We start from the raw sequence: 23,641 nt of genomic DNA, 5'->3' as shown, positions 1-23,641 counted from the left end.
CTGCTGAGAAGTCAAGAACAATGGCACTGGGTTTTGATCCTACTGCACGTACTGGCTTTGTGGGAGCCTAGGCAGTTTGGATGCTCACTTTACTAGACCTGGAAGGAGGTGGGAGGTCCTTGGACTCCCCACAGAGCAGGGAACCAGGTCTGCTCTTTGGGCTGATGAAAGAGGGGGAGTTGATTGGGGGAGGGGGAGGGAAATTGGAGGCGGTGGCGGGGAAGAGACAGAAATCTTTAATAAATAAACAAATAATAATAATTAAAAAATAGATATTTTGCTCATCTAGAGAATGAAAACAAATGGAGAAAAGAGAAAGTGCAGTAAGTTTTCTGTAGTTTAGCTAACATGCAGGAGGCAAAGGTGCCAGATAACATCGGGAAAGCAAGTGTTAAAGATACAGTCCAGGACAGCAAGTGTTTCCTGACCTTTAGGATTAGCACAACCAAAGTGGTACTGACACTTGTCAAACAACACAGGAGATACTCCTGTAAGGTGGAAAGAGACATACAGAAATCTTTAGTGGGTTTTCATGTATCACGGTTCTCACTGCAGAAGAAACCAAACTGACAAAATAAAGAATCATACCTAAGCAATTAATAAAGTAGATCCTACAGATAGATACCTGTAAAACTTTTACTCTGAAGTTAAGAGAATAAACTATCTTTTTAAATATACACATGGAGAATATCAGATCTCTAATTAAATTCTAAGCAGCAGAACTATAAATGACATTGTCTGATTTCCATGCAATAGAAATAAAAATTAAACACAATGAAAAATAAAACAGCCTCAACCACCAAAACTTATCTAAATCTATTCAACCACTTTTGCGCTAAGAGGAAAATCCTAAAATGATAAATTGAAAATATTACCAACTGTCATAATGTTTCTATGGATGTATTATACAAAGAATACATCTTTTATGTGACATTTATGCCAAAGAAGTAACCAGTTTCTAATCATAGTGTAACTCACATAAATCAAAACTGAGGAACAATTTACAAACAATGGGTTTATACTCCTTAAAATATCTAATATAATTGTCACCAGCTGTGCATCCACTGCTGAGCTTACCAGGCTCCACTGGACAAGGCCAAATTCATGGTCACATAGACAGACAGTTCTGGTTAAACTCAGGGTTACAAAACAAAACAGAAATAAGAGAGATTTGTGAGGAAGATGGGGCTTGGACAGGGGTGGTAGAAAGATGAGAGAGGGTCTACGCGTTGTGTACATGTGCTAAATTATCTAAGAATAAAGTAAGTGTGTGTATATATGTGTGTGTATATGTGTGTGTAAGGTCAAAGGACCAAAGAGGTATTTACCATATTTATACCACCAATATTCACAATAGCCAAAATGTGAAAGCAACCTAAATGTCTACTGATTGATAAATAAATGAACAAAATGTGGTACATATGTGCATATTCTTAAAAAGTCAATTATCCTGCACTATCAGAATTATTTTATTCAGTGTAATATGTTTCAACTTCTCTATTTTTTTGACCTATGAGTTACTTAGAAATGTGATATTTTGAAATATCAGATTTTTCCCAAATTGATCTATTATTGATTTCCAGTTTCATTCCTTTGTAAACCAGAGTATTTTTAATGATTTGAATCTTCCTGAAATTTATTAGAATTTATTTTATGTACAAAATATTGTTGCTGTTTGTAGTAAATGTTCTACATGTATTTCCTTGAGAGGAAATGTGTATTCTGTTGTAGGATGGAGCATTCTGCAAATGCTACCTAGGTCAATAAGTTGATACTGTTCTTCAGGTTCTCAGAAACCTTTCCCATTCTCTGTCCTAGCAGCTATGCTGAGCAGAAATCTTTGAAGATAAGCACTCATCTATTTCTTGTAGGTTTTGTTTCATATATATCAAAGTTCTATTACCACATACACAATAATTACAGCATAGATGTTTTGTCAATTGTTCATCATCTGAGTGAAAACAAATGATCTTTAACCAAGTTTATATCCAAAAAAGAAAAAAAAATCAGAAGAATTGCAGATCTAAATTTAGAAATAAATAACCATCTAAAAAGTATTGGAGAAAAACACAGAAGCATATCTTCAAGACCTGTGATAGGAAATATGCCATAAAAATTATTAAATACTAATCATAAAAAACAAAACTGATAAATTATATTATATTAAAATTAACAATAATCATCAAAATTGGTGAAAGAGCAAGTCAGAGAGTATTAGAAACTGCAAACCATACATCTGACAAAGATTTTATATCATACATATAAATATGTGTACTAGTTGCTTTGAGATAGGTTTCATGCAACCTAGACTAGATTCAGGCATTCTAGACAGCTGAGGCTGACTTTGAACTCCTGGTGCTCCTGCCTCTATATCCAAAGGCCTGGTATTACAGGAGTGCATCACCATACTTAGCTCCAAAATACATTTTTAAAATGTCTACTAACCAATAAGTAAAAGGAAGATAACCTAATTTTTAAATGAGCAAAATATTTGGCAACATACAAAAGTCAAAATTTTTTTGGTTTTTCGAGACAGGGTTTCTCTGTGGTTTTGGAGCCTGTCCTGGAACTAGCACTTGTAGACCAGGCTGGTCTCGAACTCACAGAGATCCGCCTGCCTCTGCCTCCCGAGTGCTGGGATTAAAGGCGTGCGCCACCACCGCCCGGCTTAGAGCCAACATTTTTTAAAAGTAAATATTATTCCTTATAAGAAAAATGAAATAAAAACCAGCACACAATCCCAGAATGGTTGGGATGAAAACACTGATGAATATTAAGGGTTGGTAAGAATTGGCACAAACCAGAACTCTCCTGCTATTAATGGGAGTCTGAAGTAGTTGAAAACCTATGCAAAACAGTCCTTGTAACTTCTTCATTCTGCTTGTCTGTTTTGAGACAAGGTCTCATTATGTAGCTTAAACTGGCATAGAACTTACTTTGCCACGCTAACCTAAAACTCATGATCTTCTTCCTACACCTCACAAAGTGTAGTACACATCGAATACCTGGCAATTTGGTATAAAACAATGTTATCTTTCCTATGACTCTAAGTTTCCTGCTAAGTACATGACGCAGAGAACAAAGGGCAGGTATCCATTGAAGAAAGTATAAATATGCTCCAGTGGCTCCCTTAATAGAAGCCAAAACTCAGATACCTGAATGCTTATCACAGAAAAGAGAGAAACAAAAAGAACCACTGTGTAGTTGAACAATAAATTTAATTTTTAAAAAAATTATATTGAAGATAATAAATCATAATTTTATTAAATATTGTATTGTCTATGGTGTCTATTTATATAAAGTTCCATATCAGACAAAAATTACTTGTGGATATACTTGTAAAACAGTGGTTATCTTAGGGAAGACTGTGATGGGCTCTTTACAGAAAGAGGCAGGGAAGCTGGTGTAGTGGTACATGCCTTTAATGCCAGCAGAGGCAGACAGTTCTCTGTAAGTTTGAGGTCAGCCTGATCTAAAGAGTGAGTTCCAGGAAACCACGCAAACAAGCAAAAAAGAAAGGAAAAAATGGAACTACTTTGAGTTATAATTAAATAAATGTATTTAACTCTTAAAAATTCTTCAAGCAGAGTCTAAATTTTACTATTATTATTATTGTTTGATGATGATGATGATGATGATGATGATGATGATGATGATGATGATGTGATTTGCCATGGTATGCATGAAGAGGTCAGAGGACAACTTTCAGGAATCAGTTCTCTCCACCTACCTTAATAGGGATTAAACCTGAGGTTGCAGGCTTATGTGGCAAGTGTTTTAATTTGCCAATCCACCCGGCCAGGCTTCAAGCTGTATTTTAAAAGTTTATTTATTTTATATGGGAAGGCACTAACAGATTAAAAAGAAGTCAAGGAATAGTACAGCTGTGTATGGGATCAAGAGGAGAAGGAAAGAGAGAGAGAGAGAGAGAGAGAGAGAGAGAGAGAGAGAGAGAGAGAGAGAGAGACTTATATCCAGAAACAAAACCAACTGTCTAGAATGTGGAAAAATTGCAAATCTCTGCCAATGCTGGAAAGAATGCAAATCCATTATCCACTTTGGAACTACTTTAGAAAACTGGCCATATCCACTAAAGCTAAAGTAGTAACTATCCGCTAGGCATAGTTCTAGGCCAGCCTGGGCTATAGTGTGCCTGTCTCAGTGCCTGTGATGTGTAAGTCTTGAAATCATACTTTTGATTATTGAAAGATCAAGCTATCTTTTACTATCCTTTTTCATGTTACAGTTATAACATTTTAAAGATGAATTATGCTCAGTGTGCATAACTCTTTCAGGTGTGTTGCTAGACTAAAAACTTCAATGTTCATTTGTCACATCTTAATAAATAAGTTGAGACCAGAAACGTGAAATGAGTAATATTTTATAGTTCTCCACAACTCCCCGCAGACTCGGTGCTGCGAGTCCTGCCTCTGTAAGCTAGAGAAACGCTTGGCCAAGAGTCAACAGCTTCACCTTTTTGCTGAGATTCATGTTCTCCATCTTAGCCTTCAGCAGTTTCATCTTATTCATAGTTATTGAATTTTCAATGATCTGTTGCCCAGAAGGGGAAGGCTCAGCTTCTTCATCCTCATCTGTGTACAGATTATACACAGAACCACCGCTGCAAGGAAAACAGTAGGTACTTAAAACATGCTTGACACCTGCTGAGGATTAACAGTTCTATGTACAAGAGCAACTATAGCTCCTACTACAAGGGAAATACTAATTACATTTTGTCATTGAAAAGTGAAAGAAAATAAATTTCAAAATGTTTCTTTTGCCCAAATTGGTCTGAAACTTGCTATGTAGCTGAGGAAGGGCTTATTCTTTTGATCTTTCTGCCTCTACTTTCTGAGTGCTGGGATGAGAGGTGTGTGCCACCCACTCAGTTTTATGCAGTTCTAGGACTTGAATTTAGGGTTTTGTGTGTGCTAGGCAAGCATACTAGATATGGAGCAACATACATATCCAGCATACTCAAAACATATTTGGGGGCAAAAGACACAGCTCAGTGGATTCAGTTCCAAAAACTCAATCTAAAAAGCTGAGTATGGAGGCATGGGCTTGTAATCCTAGCACAGGGAAGGCAGAGACAGGCACATCCCTGAGGCTTACTGTCAGTCAGTCTAGCCTCCCCCATAGAAATTTAACCCAATGAAAGACTACCTCAGAAAACAAGCTGGGCAGTGCTAAAGAACAAACCTGAGGTCTACTTGCAGTCTCTGCACACACATTTTGTTGAAAATTGCCTTGTATCATAATATGTGATTAATTTTGGAGAATATTCCATGTGCTGCTAAGAAAAAGTGCATTCTTTAGTCTTTGCTGTAATGTTTTGAAGATTCATTTGATTATGATATTGAACTGCAGTTTATCTGTCTTTGGATGACCTGTCTACTCGTGGGGGTGGAATATTGAATTCACCCACTATCACTGTATTGGTGTCAATCTGTGGTTTTATATCTAATTGTTTCTTTTATTATATTAGCTGCCCTTGTGTTTGGAACATAAATATTTCTAACATCCTCTTGGTGGGTTTTCCTATATTAAGAGGACAAAGTGTCCTTCTCTGTCCTGTGTGACTAGCCCTGGTCTACTATGTCAGGTAGAAAAGCTGCCCCTGCTTGGAATATCTTTTTCCAACCTTTTACCTTAAGATGGTGTATGTTCTTGACGTGAGGTGTTTATTGGAGGAAGCAGAAAGACAGATTCTATTTTGTGATTCAATCTGTAAGCTTGTTGGACTTGAGATCATTAATATCTGGAGTTGTTATTAGGCAGTGTCTGTAGTGTTACCTATTGTTAACATCTGGCCTCACCTTTGTTTGCTATTACCCCAACTACTCGGGTTGTGGACCAGTTGAATGATGGTTGGTACCTTATTTGGTCTTTTTATTAACTTGAAGAACTTCAACAAAGATATTTTCCCTATCAGATTGGCTTGTAGGCAAGCCTATGAAGAATATTCTTGGTTAATGATTTACGTGGGAGGGCTCACTGTGGGCAGTGCCATCCTTGGGCAGTTGGTTCTGGGTGCTGTAAGAAAGCAGGCTGAACAAGCCATGAGGAACAAGCCATTAAACAATGTTCCTCCATGTCTTCTGCTTCAGTCCTTCTTCCAAGTTGTAATTTGAGTTCCTGTCTCAACTTCCCTCAGTGATGGAGTGTGACCTGAGAGTTATAAGCCAAAACCAACCCTTTCCTCCCCAAATTGCTTTTGGTCATGGTGTTTTATCACAGCAATAGAAGCCCTGAGATGCTGTGCTTTCAGTCTTGGGGCCACTCCCGGGTTCCAGATGAGATTCCACATGGTCTGATATGAGCAGTGGGCAGGGAGATGATTATCTCCAATTGTGCTTCTGGATTGGGATCAGGAGGTCCCAGCGATCAACAGCAGGTAGAGGGCTGGGAATTGAGGCTCTAGGAGTTCCCTCTTGAATTTGCAGTTCAGATTTGTGCAATGAGTGGGGTAGCTGAAAAGGTGTGCAGGTGGGGGCAGGTAAACTGGCTCTGGGAGTCCCTATTTGAGATGAAGTTTAGATACAATCTCCTGCTCAGACTCAAAGCAGTCTCAGATCTGCAGGGTGTACTAGGGTGGCTGATAGGTGAAGTGTGCAGGGGCAAAAGAGTTGGAGGACAGCAGCAGAGGGGATGACACATGCACACAGACACAGACACTGATTCTGAGTGTGTTTGAGCAGTATTTGGGTCTGGCTCACCAGGGCCCAGTGGTAGGTGGGCTGGCTACAGTAGGGACAGTAGTAGGCTCTTAGAGAACCTACCTAAAGTTCTGGTTCTAACTTGGGTTCAGACCCCATGAGTCCCAGATTGGCAACAGTGGGTAAGAAGTAGGGGATCTCTATGGATAGCATGGTCTACAGAATAATTCCAAAACAGACAAGGCTGTTACTATTTAACCCTTACAATGTCTGTTTAGATTTCCCTCTTAAAAAACAAGGTAGCATGACTTACTAAAATGATTTGGAACTACAAAAAATTAATAATACTTTGTATGTGGATGAATCTGATAGGTCTCTTAGCAAAACAGGGCTATGGGTCAAAGTTGATCTGCCACCTATTACATGGCCCATGAACTAAGAGTAGTTTTTCACACCTTTAAATAGAAAAGGATAAAAATAATTGTGTTTCATAACACATAGATTTGTACAGAATTCAGGTCTGCTCATGAATCCAGGTTTCATAGAGCAGAGACATGTCACTCCTTCTGCACAATGGTAGAACTGACAGCAACACTTAGCACTGCACATTAAAGCCTAGCACGTTCAAATTACAGTGATGCAATCACAATTCATCCACATTTTTATGTCACAGGTATTTAGTATTAGTACTACGTGATTTCTTTTTTTTTCCTTTTTCTTTCCTTTTTTTTTTCCTTTTTGAAATAAGATCTCACCATGTAGGCTTGAATGGCCTAGAACTCCCTACTTAGACCAAGCTGACCTTGAACTTGCTCTCTACTTTCTCACTTCCCAACTGCTGGTGAGCATCACCATGCCCAGTATTATTTCATAACTTTAAAAAAAAATCAGTAGCTGTGCAGTGATAGCGCATGCCTTTAATCCCAGCACTCAGCTGAGGCAGGCAGATCTCTGTGAGTTTGAGGCCAGCCTGGTCTACAGAGTGAGTTCCAGGACAGCCCAGGGCTATTACAAAGAGAAACCCTGTCTCAAAAAGCCAAATAAATAAATAAATAAATAAATAAATGTACATCAAACATGTCAAAATTTTTAAAGTGAACTTACAAGCATACCAATGTTACATCAGATAGAAGTGAAATCATTTGAGAATATTTTGAAAACTGGATCCCTATCTTCTTTGTAGGTCTTCTAACAAGAAGTGTCTTGTTAGAACCCCTGGCAGCTTAGGCAGCTGTGTTGGAGTCTATAGGCTGTGCTCACTATGTGGCTAATCCTCTTCTCAATATGACCTGTACTGTGGTCCCTTGAAAATAAGATCCACCATCTTTGCTGATGTTATGGGAATGAATAATCAGGAACAGATCCTGAGGCACCTTTAACTGTACCTACTTGAGTTCTTAGCTATGGGCTTTTATGACCTCTTTTTTCTAATTACTAATAACTCCTATTATTAGTGTGTGTGTGATGTGGTGGAGTGCCATGAGACACACACTGAGGTCAGAGGACAGCTCTGGAGAGTCTGTAGCTGTCTTCTACCTTAACGAAGGCCAGGAGTCCCACTCAAGTTGTCAGGCTTGCATCATCAGACAGCAGATAGCATTACCTACTGAGCCATCTTGCTGGTCCTAATGTGCTCTTGTTTTTAAGTAGGGATATTCCCTGAGGTCCCAGCTGAGATGAATCATGGTAAGCAGGATATAATTTCTCTTAGTTAAGATGGAGAATGGCCCAATAGTAAATCATCTATACAAAGTGCTCTAAGTGCTCCATCCCTAGAACCATCTGAAAAGAGGAACATGCTAATGCAAGCAAACCAGACACAAAAAAATAAAAAGCAAAGGAAAACTACAATATAGAAAGTGTCACCAACTGGAATGGCAGGCCAAATAATACAGAGCAAAGATAGGACTGTAGAGATGGTTCACTGTACCATGGAACTTGCTGCTGAATGAACACAACAACCTGAGTTCAAGCCCCCAAACTCACATGGCAGAATTCTCTCAAACTGTCCTCTGCCCACTATCTATATACATATGCACACACATAAATAAAAATGACATAAATTGTTTTAAAATGATAAAATTACCTAAAAATAAAAGAAAGAGAAAAGGTCATAAAATATCAGAGAATTTAAGAACTGGGAATATTAGCTCATTGTTTACAGCTGCCTAGCATGTGCAAGCAAAGCCCTGGATTCAAACCCAGGAAGAAGAAGAAGAGAGAAAAGGAAACAAGTGAGAGGTAGAAACAACGTCAATAATATGAATTTTTAAAAGTATTAAATGACAAAGAGAAAAACGTGAAGCAAAATACAAGTACCAAACAATTGCCAAAATAGTCTTTTTTTTTTTTTTTTTTTTTTTTTTTGAGACAGGGTTTCTCTGTAGCTTTGGATCCTGTCCTGGTAGCTCTTGTAGACCAGACTCACCTTGAACTCACAGAGATCTGCCTTCCTCTGCCTCCTCAGTGCTGACATTAAAGGTGTGTGCCACCACTGCACGGCTGACAAAACAGTCTTAATAAAAAGAAAAGTATCAACTGTACTGAAATGGTCCCCTGCATATATGAAGAGCGGACACCCACTACTATTCCAGTCAGCTCTTATTTCCATGTCTTGGTTAGTTATATGTCTCCGAGAGCACAAAGAACTAGGTTAGGCTCTGCAGACCCTTGTGAAGTCAACTAGAAGTAAGAGCAACTCTCTATACTGAGGCCTGCAATCCACCACAGCATTCAGCTACCTAATCAGATGCATCTGCTTGCTTTTCCCAGCTTCTAAGATAGCACCACAGCTTCCGGTGTTAAAGAGGAAGTAAGTTCTTCCAGCTCCTAAACTAGCACCAGAGCTTCCAGTGTTAAAGGGGAAGTCAGTTCTGCAACCTTTTCTTGTTGCCCATCAAGTACCTCTGGCACAGAATTACAGAGACGGTCTTCTCTATGTTCAAACTGATTTTCAAAGCCATTCACTGAAAGCATATTCATGTTTGTAGAAGGTTTCAGCACAGAAAGGGACAGTAAAATATAGGGGCTTGTTTCCCAACGCCACAAGCTCTGATACACACCTCTCCCTTTTCAAGAATACCAGCTCCCTCACAACAGCACCATCAATGTGTGTTGGGAATGCAAGAAGATTCTCTATCAGTAACCTGTTTTGCAGATTCCTGAAAAGCAGTGTTGAGATTGCCCTTCTGTGCCATGTCAACTCTATGTTAGCTGTGCTTCCTAGGTATCTGCTTTTTTCTGGAACCTCTTCCATCTGCTATCCTAGTACAGGCACATTGAATGGAGACACTACTCTGCTCCAATCTTCAGAGTCTGTGTTTCTTCATTTCTCTTCCTACCCACTCCTGAACTTCTTGTGTTCTCAGTCTCATCTCGAGAAGTTACTCCCTGGGTGTTTTAATTCCAACTTGTAAATAAGTGGGTGAATACTAGCTGCCTCTAATTGTTATTTTGATCCTCACCATAGCATACATCTGATAAATACGTAAATCCATCATGCATCGTGACACCAGTAGAATCAGCATGGGTTTATTATCATCACTTGGATGGCTTAGTGGGAACAAAGTTTATCTCTGTGTTTCAGCTCTTCCACTGTTGTGACAAATAACTGGAATGACTAAAAAGAAGGGAAGATTTATTTTGGCTCATGATTTTAGAAGTTTTAGTCTAGGGTCACTTGGCTCTGTAGTTCCTGGACATTCATAACACAAAACATTATGGTGGGAAGCACATGGCAGGGCAGAGCTACTCACCTCATCACAGCCAGAAGGAAGCAGAGAGAAAGAAAAGAAAGCTTTCAGAGGGAAAGGCTCTTTCCACAAAGCCTGACACCCTGAGTTCAATCCCCAGAACCCATAAGGGAAGAGAACCAACTCCTGAAAGCTATCGTCTGACATCCATATTGTACACACGCATATATGCACACAAATAAATAATAAAGATTTTTAAGAGAAAAATGACACAGCCGAAATTATGATTTCCAGGGCACACACCTCATATTCATTTCCTCAACTAGGCCCCACCTCCCAATATGCTATCATAAACCCATCATGGGACAAATCAATTATGTCTGAGTGCTTAAGATTCAATCACTTCCCAAAAGCCTATCAACAAGGCCTCCAAACAGGATGCTTTGGGGACTTAACAAATTCAAACCATAATGATTACTCAATTGCTGTGGAACAATGGACGTTTATCCTGTCACTTCTATTATTTTAATAAACACTGATTGGGCAGTACCCAGGCAGGAAGTAGAGGTGGAGCAATGAGAACAGGAGAATTCTGTGAAGAGGAAAGAGTCAGTTTGCAGTAAACACAGAGGAAGCCAGACACTGAGCAAGCAAGATGAGAACACCTCACTGAAAGGTACCAAGCCATGTGGCTAACACAGACAAGAATAGTGGGCTAATATAAGATGTAAGAAAAGAGTTAACAAGAAGCCTGAGCTAATAGGCCAATCAGTTTATGATTAATGTAGACCTCTGTGTGTTTCTTTGGGACTAAATGACTGTGGGACTGGACAGGACAGAAACCTCGGTCAACACTCAATCATGTTTTTTCTCACTATTTTTGGTGATCTGTACAGAAAGTACACCTTAACCTCATGAACTTTATGACAATATTTGGGTTCAGTGGTAAACACAAACTGAAATTATAGGCCAGCAACATGGCTTGGTGATAAAGGTACTCCATCTCTGTGACCTATGTGGTAGAAAGATAGAACCCGCCCTTGCAAGTTCCACTGACCTCCAAATACATTCACATGCATGTGTGTGTAGCAAACACACACCAGGAGTCTAACCTCTCTATCCCACACACTCTGAGCAGAATCTTAGAGGAAATTGTATGGTTTTTCACTTTTGATATTTATAATCACTACATACTGTCCTTGAGTGTGGGTATGACCCGATCTGACTGGTCTGGCCAACTTAACATGGTAAGAGTAAAGGGATTCTGACAATATAACTTAGGTCCCAAATCACTTTAGTCTGAGTTCTTCAAAAAGGAACTGAGAAAAGCCCCTAACCAACTAGCAGCCAGGAAAACTCAGTTCTCTCAATGACCTAAGTGAAAGGCAATGAATTACATCACAATGTGAATATGACCATGAAAGCAGGGTCTTCCCCATAACAAACGACAGAACATACACTGCAGTCACCATGAGTGTAAGGCACAAGGGTGGGGGATGGAGGTGACACCCCGAACAAAGCACCAGTCATACTGTACTTAGATGCCGCACCCCAAGACACTGCTCTCCAGATTACAAGCTGGGTTTTCCTTTGAATGACTATAGCACTAGATTTTCATCTTTTTGTGAGACTCACTTTAGTATCTTTTCTTCCTTTGTCTGTTTAGCAAAGCCTTTCTCCTCATTTAATATCAATTTTCACAGGCCATCTCTGACTCTACATTTCGGGTGACATGAAGGCCAACTCATCTGATCCCAGAGATCATATCCTTCTGCAACATTACAGCAGCAGGACTATGGCTATTAGATGAATGTTCAATGAAGGCAGAGATTCTCTCTCTCACACCAGTGCTTCTATATTAGCTAGAACTGGCTGTAAACGTTCAGTTATGTTTAATTACTTAAAAGTTGAAAAGAGAGCTGAGGAGATGGTTCAACCAGCCAAGGCGCTTGCTGCTAATCCTTATTACATGAGTTTACTCATCAGGACCAACAGGGTAAAAAGAAAGAATCTCTCCAAGATGTCCTGACTTCCAAATGCATCATGGTATAATCATGCCATACACATACACACAAATAAATATTGTAATTAAAAATGAAAATGAAAGTGAAAGGAGTGACTCAAAGTAAGTTGAAATGCCCAATTCTTTCATTTTCTACTGCCTACTTAAGCAATCAATAGTGTTTTTCTTCTGGTTTTAATAGTAACATACAGTTTATTTCCTCTTATGTAGTAATGAAATAAAAAAGAGATTTACCCATTTTTAACTAACACAATTAAAAATGATACCAAACTTTGGGATTAATCCTTTCTGCTATGTCATGATTATATAATAATATACTATTATCATAAGATTATATTCTAGCAGGCATCTTAGAGTTTCACAAATAAATGGAAACAAACCATTTTTACTTAAAAACTATCATGTAAAGAAAATTAAAATTTAGGAATTCCTTTTTTTAAGTATGAATACCATGAAGGATGATTTCAGAATAACTTATCAAGGAACGGGGTGGAGAGCCCATGGAACTTACTTGGCCTTGTTAATACATTACAGCTACCTAAATAACCCAAAGAGCATACAAAGGCTCCTGAAGTATGCTGTACGGTATCCGTTTCTAAGTGAAACGTGCAAATGAAACCTATTTACCTTAAAGATTCAGACAACGGTGTTAAAGTGCCATCTCCCCTGTCTACTACACGAAAGAAGTTCAATTGATCTCCTTCCCGGTATACCAAAAATGTAACTTGTTTGTTGCAAGAGGTCTTTTCCCAGACCTCGTCTCGACTGGAATCCATGTACTCAGCAAGCTCCCTAAGTGGGTCTTCCACAGGAACTACAAAGGGAAAGATTGATAAACAGTCTTTCAATTCACATCAACATTTTTGCACTTGTTGCAGTAACAGGATATACATGCTGAATTTATACAACCACACTGAACATGTGATAAAAGATGCTTTCCAAAGAGGCTTCTGATAGTTAATAAGGGATGTTGTATAAAATGTAAACTATCACATTTTCATCATCCCCCCCATACCCCTTCCTCCAATTCTTTCTATGTCTCTCCCACATCTCAAATTCGTGGCTTGTTTTGTATGAATATGGATGAAAAAAATGTATCATTATTTTACATGCCCATAGACAGGGCTTCACATGAGGGCATTTGTAGTCCTGTACCAAATACAGTTGATACACTTGCTAAGTACAATATTACCTATCATTACTTTAGTGAATCTCTTTAGCTTCCTGTGCCTTTAAATACTGGTTCCAACAATAAATCAATTAAATGTATTATAAATCCCACTTACTTTAGATTATAAAATAAACATGTGCACTCAAACACAACTGGGAAACATACTCAAGAAGTCAGAGGCAAGAGAGAGCTAGACACAAAATTTGATGATAAAGTGAATATCTAGCATGCCCAAGGTCCTAGGTTCAGTCTTTAGCAACAACAACAACAACAACAACAAAACCAACAAAGCAACAAAGAAAGAAAAAACAAGTAAATCTTTTCTTCAGTGTTATATAAGAATATATGCTTTTATAGCTGCTCCTTGAAATAGTTAAAGGTGCACAAATAGGGAAGGCATTTTAGTATGTTAAAACTGCATTTTAAGAAAGGACCAATATGTGTTTCTTACTGAGCAGTGGTGGCACAGGCCTTTAATCCTAGCACTCAGGAGGCAGAAGCAGGGCAGGTGGATCTCTGTGAATTTGAAGACAACCTGGTCTACAAAGTGAGTTCCATGACAAGCCCCAATGCTACAGAGAAACCCTGTCTCAAAAAACCAAAAAGAAAAAAAAAAAGGATCACTATATGTTTCTTGAAAGGCTTCTCTCGTGACCCAGGTGTCTTGGTCAGGGTGTGTGTCCATGTCCAGTCAGAGCATAGGAGACTCACAGAGGCCTACTGGAGCCACTCTGACACTCCTCATAACTGGTAAGCAGGTAATACCCAGTTGTCCTCAATTTTCAAAGCTGTCTAACTTTCATGAACTTATTAACAAAGCTGGAATGCTGCCATGCCCTAAAGAAGTGGCACCAACAGAGAATGCAGCTGAGTAGCAGAGTACTTGCCTGGCATGCACAAGGCTCAAAGGGTCAACTGCCAGCACCGGAAACAAGATAAAATAAGAAGAAACACTAACGGAAAAATATTAAATTTTGAAAATGAGGTAAAAGTATCTAAGCTGCCTCATAGTCTAAATTTAATACTACTTCTGAAACATAACATTTCCATTGGCTCTCTCACAATCATACAATGTGTAAGTATTAAAATAATGTTCTTCACATAGCTTCTAGCCTTCTTTGAGACACCTATGAGCCTGAGCTCACTTGCAATACTCATCTTCAGACTCCTACATGGCTGGTGGCAGGCAAACACCACAGTATCCAAAACTATTCTCAAAACTTGAAATTGCCACTTTCCACATGACAGCATTAAGACCTGACTATAACCACAGATACTAAAGCTTTTCCTAAAACCAGACCCTAAGGCAGAAGTAATAAGGTTGTCTATGTATGCATGCATGCTTCTTCATAACTGAATAATCTCTAAGATTTTGTCACCTAAAAGCAATATATGTTAGGATACAAGCTTAGATAGAGAAGATTGCTTTCTTGTGCTGTTTATTTTAAGGCAAATCCTTAACATTTTATGACCAAAACTGGCCTGTAATTTGTGATCTTCTTGCCTTAGCCTCGTGAGGACTCAGATTATACACGTATATCTTTAATGCCTGCTTCCCTGTGTTATTTAGATAATGACTATTTTAAAAGCTAAATATTACTGTAACTCACATGATGAAGGCACTTTTCAAACGATGAATCTGAGAGACTAAATGAGCTTTAAAGATGTAATAGTACATATTGCCAACTTCCTAATATAGAATGCACAAACCATTAAATACTATATAAGTCTAACTTGACATAGTAGCTCAGCAAACAGTTTTTGAAGTATCCTCAGTAGTATAAATATTACCAATATGACATACAATCATTCTGTTTTAAATTTCTATTTATTTATTTATTTATTTATTTATTTATTTATTTATTTATTTATGTGTCTGCATAAGTGTATCTATCTGCACATGCATTTGGGGGTACAGAGGTTGGATCCCTCAGAAATGGAGTGACAAGCATTTATGGGATGCCTGGCTGGTTATATGAGTGCTGAGATCTAAACTCTAGTTCTCATGATTATGAAGCAAGCAGTCCCATTGCTAAGCCATCTCTCTAACCCATAAAACTACTTCAGAAATCAGTTAAGAGAATCTCTGATGACTTCAGAGTGCTGGTTAATCAGCTTTAACATCATTGTCATTGTTTTCCCTAACTTACACAGTTCTTATAAACAGCTCTTAAGGTAGATAAGAAAAACTTTTTTCTTTCTTTTCTTTTTGTTTTTCGAAACAGGGTTTCTCTGTGTAGCTTTGGAGCCTGTCCTGGAACTAGCTCTGTAGACCAGGCTGGTCTGAACTCACAGAGATCCACCTGCCTCTGCCTCCCAAGTGCTGGGATTAAAGGTGTGTGCTACAACTGCCAAGCTAAGAAAAATATTTTAATAATCTAATCTTAGCCAAAATTATAAAGCATGGGGATATAATTTGATATGCAAGAATAAACCAGCAATGGAATCTATACTCAATTTCCAATTTTCTAGTTTGTGGAGGAGCAAAAAAAATGTGAAGGTCTTCTTAAGGGTACTCTGAGCATGAGTCTATATGGTGGGGGTGCCTGTGGCTAACCTGACTTGGGGGCTAGTAAGCATGCTCCCAGCTCTTCCCTGGATTAAAACTTTGTGGCGGTTTAGATAGGAATGGCCCCATAAACTCATATATTTGAATTCTTGGTCATTAGTGGCACTACTTGACAAGGATTAAGAAGTATAGCCTTGGCTGGAGAGATGGCTCAGAGGTTAACTGCATCAACTGCTCTTTCAGCGGTCCAGAGTTCAATTCCCAGCAAACGCATGGCTCACAACCATTTGTGTGAGATCTAGTGCCCTCTTCTGGCCTGCAGCATACATTCAGACAGAACACTGTATAATTAATAAAAAAATCTTTAATAAAAATAGAAAGAAGTATGGCCTTGTTGGGCGAACTGTGTCACTAGGGTTGGGCTTTGAGCGTTCAAAAGCTCAAGTCAGGCCCAGTGTCTCTCTCTTCCTGCTGCCTGCAGATCTGGATGTAGAACTCTGAGCTACCATGTCTGCCTACATGCCACCACTGCTCCCCTCCATGGGGATGGTGGACTAAAGCTGTGAAAGTGTAACCAGCCCCCATTAAATGTTTTCTTTTATAAGAGTTGTTGTGGTCCTGATGTCTCTTCACAACAATAACACTAAGACACACTTTTTACTAATTAAGGTCTCTGCCCTTGTAATCTTTCCCGCAGACCTTTCCTACTGTGCTATTTATATAGAACTTATCACATCTTCCTGTCTCACAAACACCTGAAATTCCATCAATTTCTCACACATGTATTGGAGGAAGTGTTAGGAAGCAGAGACTCTGTCACCCTTGTTTACTGCACTTGGGACCTTCACTCAAAGTCCAATAGATGGAGCTGGAGAAATGGGTCTTAGAAGCACATACTACTGTTGCAGAGAATCCCAGTTCAGCTCAGTTCCCATCATCCACACTGGTCGGCTAATAATCACCCTGAAAACTCCAGTTCTAGGGGATCCAGCACCTTTGTCTGGTCTCCATAGATAACTGCACTCATGTGTACATACCCACACAAAAACACTCACATATACACAACATTAAAATAAAATATATTTTAGAATCCAGTAGATGCTCACTATGCATCTGCTGAATGAATGAAGGATTCCAGAGATCGCCCACATTTGGAGAAGAATTCAACATGACTATGAAACTGAGTTTCATCCCAGGTAAAAAGGCAATTCGGAAATTTCCTACAGCTAATAATTATCCCAGGAATTTAAAAGTCAAGTACAGTTTAAAAAGCAACAAGACTGACAAGAATCTAAACACAATGCTAATGTGACATTTATATTATCATTCCATTTCTCCTCCCTTTACTACTAAGACTTATTTTTAAATATTCCTGGCTTAAATCCAGAATCATGAGGGATTTATTCTGGGATTACATATTGGAGTTCCAGGGGTCATACATCTAAGTTGTAAAGACTAATGCTTAAAAGAATCAAAGACCTAATACAGAAAAGGAACTTGGCTGAAATGAGAGCCTATAAAAACATTAACCCCTTGAATAATAGCACTACTAAACTAAGAATTATTGTTAGATTGCGTTAATGAATGCCTACCTTTTCTAGTACTTATCGGTCCACCACGCATAGCCAATACCAGCTTCAAGGTACAACCTTCTGAAATGCTGTAAATAGCACAAAAATAAACTAAAATCACCAAATAACAATCAGTGTCAAATGAACCACTAATTATGTGCTGATTTATTCGCCTTACTATACATTCCCTAATATATGAAGAAAGATACAGCAATATGAGTAAATATATTGTTTGCCTGTATAAATTACAGAAAGTTTTAAGTTTTCACAAGCTTTTTAAAATGGAGGCCCAGCCTGGTGGTCACCCACCTTTGATCCCAGCACTCCAGAGGCAGAGGCAGGCAGATCTCTGTGAGTTCAAGGCCAGCCTGGTCTACGCAGAGAGTTCCAGGATAGCCAGAATTATCCAGAGAAACACTGTCTTGAAAAATACAAAAAGTAGGCCCAAGAAAGAAAAGAAACTTAGTCAAAACCCAAAGAATAAGGAAACAGAAAATTTATTCAATAAAAATAACACTGCAAATCCACCAGTTCTGCCAACTCCTGGTGTTCTTCCATCTCTCAGCCTCCTAACTCCTTTGTCATCAGTGAAAAAAATTACATGAGAGAAAAGAGAAAGGTAAAATGTCAGAAAGCACATTTGTAACCACAGGTGCACACAGTACCACTTCCTAAAGAGAAAAGGGGCCTGATGAACAAAATCTCAGTGGAGAGCAACTCTCTTATGCCCAAAACATGACCAGGAAAGAATGGGTCAATATTCAGAGAAAAAAGCAAAAAGACAAGAAGTTAATACAACCATATAAGAAGGCAAGGACGAAGAGCTCGGCATGAAAAGTTAAAGGTGAAGAACAAACATCAGAGAACGAAGATCAAGAGCAAAGGTGGTACTGAGCCAACATCTAGAGGTCAGAATTCGGGATGAAAGCTGGGATCAAGCTGTTCAGGAGAGACATGAAGAAAAGCACCGGTGTGTGGAGCTACAACACTGCGCACCTATAAAGCTGCTAATAGATAGTTACACTCACTTGTAATCATTCAAGCAATAATCATCTTCAAGCTCCATGTTATTCCAAATTAAATGCTGCTGACAGATGGGAATACCTTAAGGAAAGGTGATAATAAAAAGTGTTTAAATTTCAATACCATCTCTAAAGAGCATGATAGAATGCTGTGTCATTAAAGAACTAAGAATACTTATGAATTAAACACATTTCTGGTTCAAGCACTCTGGCCCAACAGCTGTCCTCTTCAATGTATGACTGGCACCACTTTTATTTATCCAGTGGCCAAGAAAGACAATTTCAGGTGTCTTTTGTAATCATCATCACTCTTACCTTTAAATACTCGTGGTTTACCATGGCATATACACTCCCATTGAAATGCTACTCTATTCCCCACGAATCTTAGGAGATTTTCTGATTACTATTTAGTTTGCCATGATGTATATCTAAGTATTCTGGTATATATATATATATTACATAAGATAGAAACCAAAAGAATCTGCACCAAAGCCTGAGTGGCCTAAATAATAGAAGTATGTGTCTCATGGTTCTTGGAGCCCATGAAGTCCAGGTTCCAAATAGGTTCACTCTAAGGTCACTTTTCTTGGCATGTAAGTAGTTATCAGTCCCCTGTAGAGTCACATGGCCTTTTCTTTCTGTGAGAACACTAAGAACTCTCAAGTCTCTTCTTACAAAGATACTATCATGACAACTGCACCCTAAGACCTTATGTAGCCCTAAATTATATACTAAAGGACCTAATCTGTAAGTGCCTTCACATTGGGGATTAAGGCTTCAACCAAAGAATTATAGAAGAAGCACTTCCTTTTTACTTTAAAAAAAGATTCATTTGGGAATGATAGCACACTACATCGACTGCTAGAACCCCTGGGGAATGAAAGGGAGCTTGGAGAGCAGCCTTCCTGACGGTAGGAACACACTAGCTTTAGCTGGAAAGAAGGAGTAGGAGGAAATTCTGGGGAACATAACAGGAAAGAGACTGCAAATTGTGATGTGAAGGCCTCAGTGCTGACTGGGGAGTGCTGTCTTCCTAGAAAGGAGGGGTGTGGCACAGGGGGTTGGGACCTCTGCTCCAGAAGACAGCCTCTAACAAAGCACACAGTTGCACTGTATTTTCAATAACAGCAGGGAGAGGAGGAGGAAAGAGGGAGAGAGTGGGAAGGGAAGGAGCAAGAGAGGAGTAGAGAAAGGTTGAAGACAGACTTTAAGAGCTGCACCTACACAAGGCAGGAAGGTTCTAGGGAAATCCTTCCTTCTGGGCACTTGACAGCAGCAGCCATTTTCAAAAACTCCCTGATGAGTCAGCCCCTAGACAGCTCTAGAGAGAAAGACCCCAACCTGTTCTGCTCACCCTGGGAACCTAGGGCATGTGTCTCAGGACTATGGTTGAGGACTGAGGATAGGGACAGCTCTGAGTCACAATCACACAGATGGAAATTTGGCCTGGTGGGCAATGTAGAGAAATGGTTCTCAATCTTTGGATCACAATCCCTTTGAAGTCAAATGGCCCTTTCACAGAGGTTGCCTAAGACCATGAGAAAACACAGATATTTACATTATGATTCATAACAGTAGCAAAATTATAGTTATGAAGTAGTAATAAAAATATTATGGTTGGGGGTCACCACCACATGAAGAACTTTATGAAAAGGTCACAGCATTAGGAAAAGTTGAGAACTACTGACTTAGAGGCAGACTTCATACACAGGAGGGCAACAAAGAAACAGGACCAACAAAAATGTCTCTCTCTGCCCTACTGCCATGAGCAACCAGACAGCTAAAGGGATATCCAACAGCACAGAGGCTTACTGGTACATGCAACCCTACTAGAATCTACAAAGAAGCAGGCTCAATTGCTTCTTGGGGTCCAAATCTGCTCCAAGAGGAATTACACAGAGATATATCAACAACCCCCCATTATTTCTGGACTTCCCCAAGGACACTGCACAGCCAGGACCAGCATCCATGTCACAGCCCCATAAAGTCAGGACCTATTAACAGATTCCGTCAGCAAGAGACTACACAGAGGCAGGCCTTCTCCAGGCCCTCATTCTCTGTCAAGGAAAGGAAACCCTGCACTCCTCACAAAATTCTTTCCTTCACTTCAAAAGAAAAATGTGTAATTATTTATTTAATGAGTTTCATATGTGTTTATAATGTATTTTGATCATACTAACCCCCCTTATCCTATCTCAATCACCCAGCTATTCCTTCTTCATAACAGGTAGCCCTCCTCCTACTTTAGGCATTTTCCAGTGACCCACTGAATTTAATTAGGGTTGCCTACATGAGCTTGGCTGTGGTATTATTTACTAGAGCATGAAAAACTTAGCAATGGCCGCAACACTGAAAAAAGAATTACTGATCCCGTGCCACAGGCATTAATTGGCAACAGCTTCTAGGAGTGACATCTCATAAACACACCTGCCCCATCCCTTCTAGAATGTTAACTGTTCCATCTTGTACATGTAGCCTCAGCCTTGAGTTCAGTGGAATAGCCATATCATGTTCAAAAGACAATGCAGGATGCCCCTCTCCATCCCCTGGCTCTTAATTCTTTCTTCAGTTCAGTTCAAAGTTCTCTAACCTTGAAGCAGGTAGGATTCAGAAGTCTCATTTGGGGCTGAGAGCTCAACAGTCACTTACTCTGAGCACTCTGACCAGTTAGGAGTCGCTACATTAACCACTGCCCAATGCAAAAAGAAGTTGCTCTAACCACAGATGACAGCAGCAGAAATCTATAAGTATAAGCATAATATTTCCAAGGCATTTTGACAATGGTTCATTTAGCAAAACAGTAATAATTTCAAACTCTAAGGCCTACAGTCTCCATAGCCATGGACTTTTGACTAGGATTACAGTATTAGGCATGAATTCCCTTCTGTGGTGCGGGCCTAAGATCCAATCAGAGAGTGGATGCCCCGTAACAGTCACACCACGACTGCACCACTGGTCCCATCTTCCCTCGTAGTTCAGAATTTTAGTATGAAGGGCCCATATCTGGGCAAGACATTGGTGACTTTTCTCCCCCAACAGCCTGTATCACTTTGAGCACGAAGAAGAAGCTCCTAGCTCATTTACAGCTTGGTTTCTCTAGGTCCTGCTGACAAACTGGGTTGTGTCCTCAGTAACAGAGTCTTGCCTTCTAGTTCTGGTGGACAACCAAGAATAACAGCGATAGTCTGTATTGTTTTGTGTACCTCTAGGGACTTCCTGACCAATACTTGTAAATAAGAATATTATACTTGGCAATGGGATTTTTTTTTTAAAAAAAAAAAAACAACCTATGACTTCCGGGAGTAACATTAACCATCCATGCAGGATACCTCTATGTTCAAACTCCTTTTTAAAAAAAAATTATATTTACAATCACATTTTTTTTACTTGCTAACTTTTCTGCTTTTAACTACCTGCCTTTTTTAGTACTAATGTATATCAATGGAAAGATGAACCATTTGTATAATTTCCCATTACTGTGTGGAAGCTACATAACTCTAAATAACTACTCCAAAATTGTAAAAGATCATACCCAACAATATAATACAATAATCATAGTCGTGTGATTCTTGTGAGGAATATTAAGCCCTGAGCCCTCTTCATTCCAAGCAACTCCATCTTCATTTAAAAGTGCCTGTTAATATAATTTTAAATCTTTTTTGATTTTCTTAAATCTTCACGTTTTATTAAAGAACCATTCACTGTTCTCCAACAAGTGCTCCATCATTTGCCCCAGCTAGACCGACACACACTAGACAATGGCAACCACACCAGCCTGCAAGGTCTCCTAGGAGAACCACTGGCTTCACTCTCTGGTGAGAGTGTCTTATCAGTAACATCAAGTTTTCTTTTCTCTACGAATACCTTCATTTGTCCTCATTCTAAGTATACATGGGACTGTTCCCTCAACACGATGAAGACAACACTTCACTGTCCTTGAGCTCTCATTACTGTGGATAAAAAGTCTACTGTTAAGCCCAGATCTTGGCTTATAATACCTTCTCCAATTAAAACCAGAGAACACTGCTCCCTGGAAAACTAGTACTAGTCAGATTTCGTCCACTTGAAATAAACAAGAGTCAGCTGGTAAGAAAGAAGCTCAGCTGAAGAATTCACCCTGTCAGCATGGCCTAGGGATAGGTCTATGGGGCACTGTCTTAAGATTTACTTTGTGTATGAGTGTTTTCCTGCATGTATGTCTACAAGAAGTGTACATCTGGTATCTGCAGAGGTCAGAAAAGTTCACAGGATCCCCTAGAACTTATAAACTACCACGTGGGTGCTGGGAATGGAATCCAGGTCTTCTGCTGACGCAGCATATGATCTTAACCATTGAGCCACCTCTCCAGCCCTGGGACAGTTTCTTACTGGCTAAATTGTGAGAGGGCTCTGACTTCATCTGGACAGTGCCTCCCTAGGCAGTTGGGTCTGTCTACAAGAAAAGTAGGTAAGCAAGCCAACCAGAGAAACAAGCTAGTAATCAGAACTCCCCCACAATCCCCATTTCAGTTCCTGCCTCAGGCTCCTGCCCTGGCTTTCCTGGATGATGGACGATATGCTGTATGCTATAATAAACCCTTTCCTCCACAAGTTACTTTTGGTTATGGATTTAAAACGGGAAGCAAAGTAGGATAGAAACTAGGACTAGGAACAAGGTATTACTGCAATGGGCCTGACTGTGGGTTTTCCGCACAGGACTTTTTTTGTGAAAGGAAGATGTAGATTTGGTAGCTTTGGAGCTGAAAAAGCCACTGACTGAATGCTCAGAGCTTAATGGGCTGTTTTGGGGAAGCTTGAAAGATAAAAGTGCTAAAGAAATGCAGAAAACAGGAGACCTGACTTATAAAGTTTCAAAAGGAAGGAAACTAGCCAGGACCATGCATGTGATACATTCTAATTAAGAATGTGTGGGTTCCAGGGGTAGGTTGATTATAGCTTTCCTCCTGGGTAGGGGAAGTAGACAAGATTGCCAGGCAAAAAATCGGGATCTTAAG

General features: G+C 39.4%; 1 protein-coding gene across 9 annotated transcripts in view; it reads right to left on the bottom strand.

Moving 5' to 3' along the window:
• Zfand4 (zinc finger AN1-type containing 4) overlaps positions 1-23,641 on the bottom strand; it is an 88,127-nt gene that overhangs the window by 36,064 nt on the left and 28,422 nt on the right. For 4 of the 9 annotated variants that reach the window (XR_003378483.1, XM_026788206.1, XM_013353085.2 and 1 more), the window contains 4 exons: positions 18,654-18,729; positions 17,647-17,714; positions 13,002-13,188; positions 4,474-4,621 (listed from right to left, as the gene is read on the bottom strand). Coding sequence is in view for 8 of the 9 variants with exons in the window: in XM_026788206.1 (XP_026644007.1) it covers positions 4,474-4,621; positions 13,002-13,188; positions 17,647-17,714; positions 18,654-18,729 (479 nt within the window). In the remaining variant the exon portion in view is untranslated. Of the gene's footprint in view, positions 1-4,473; positions 4,622-10,414; positions 10,887-13,001; positions 13,189-17,646; positions 17,715-18,653; positions 18,730-23,641 lie in introns of those variants that run through there. The other 5 variants (XM_026788212.1, XM_026788209.1, XM_026788207.1 and 2 more) reach the window with 3 other exon arrangements.

This window comes from Microtus ochrogaster, unplaced genomic scaffold, assembly GCF_000317375.1.
Source record: "Microtus ochrogaster isolate Prairie Vole_2 unplaced genomic scaffold, MicOch1.0 UNK1, whole genome shotgun sequence".
NCBI classification, from domain to species: Eukaryota; Metazoa; Chordata; class Mammalia; order Rodentia; family Cricetidae; genus Microtus; species Microtus ochrogaster.
The sequence above is the reverse complement of the archived record's forward strand: the minus strand, read 5'-3'. Positions and strand labels throughout refer to the sequence as shown.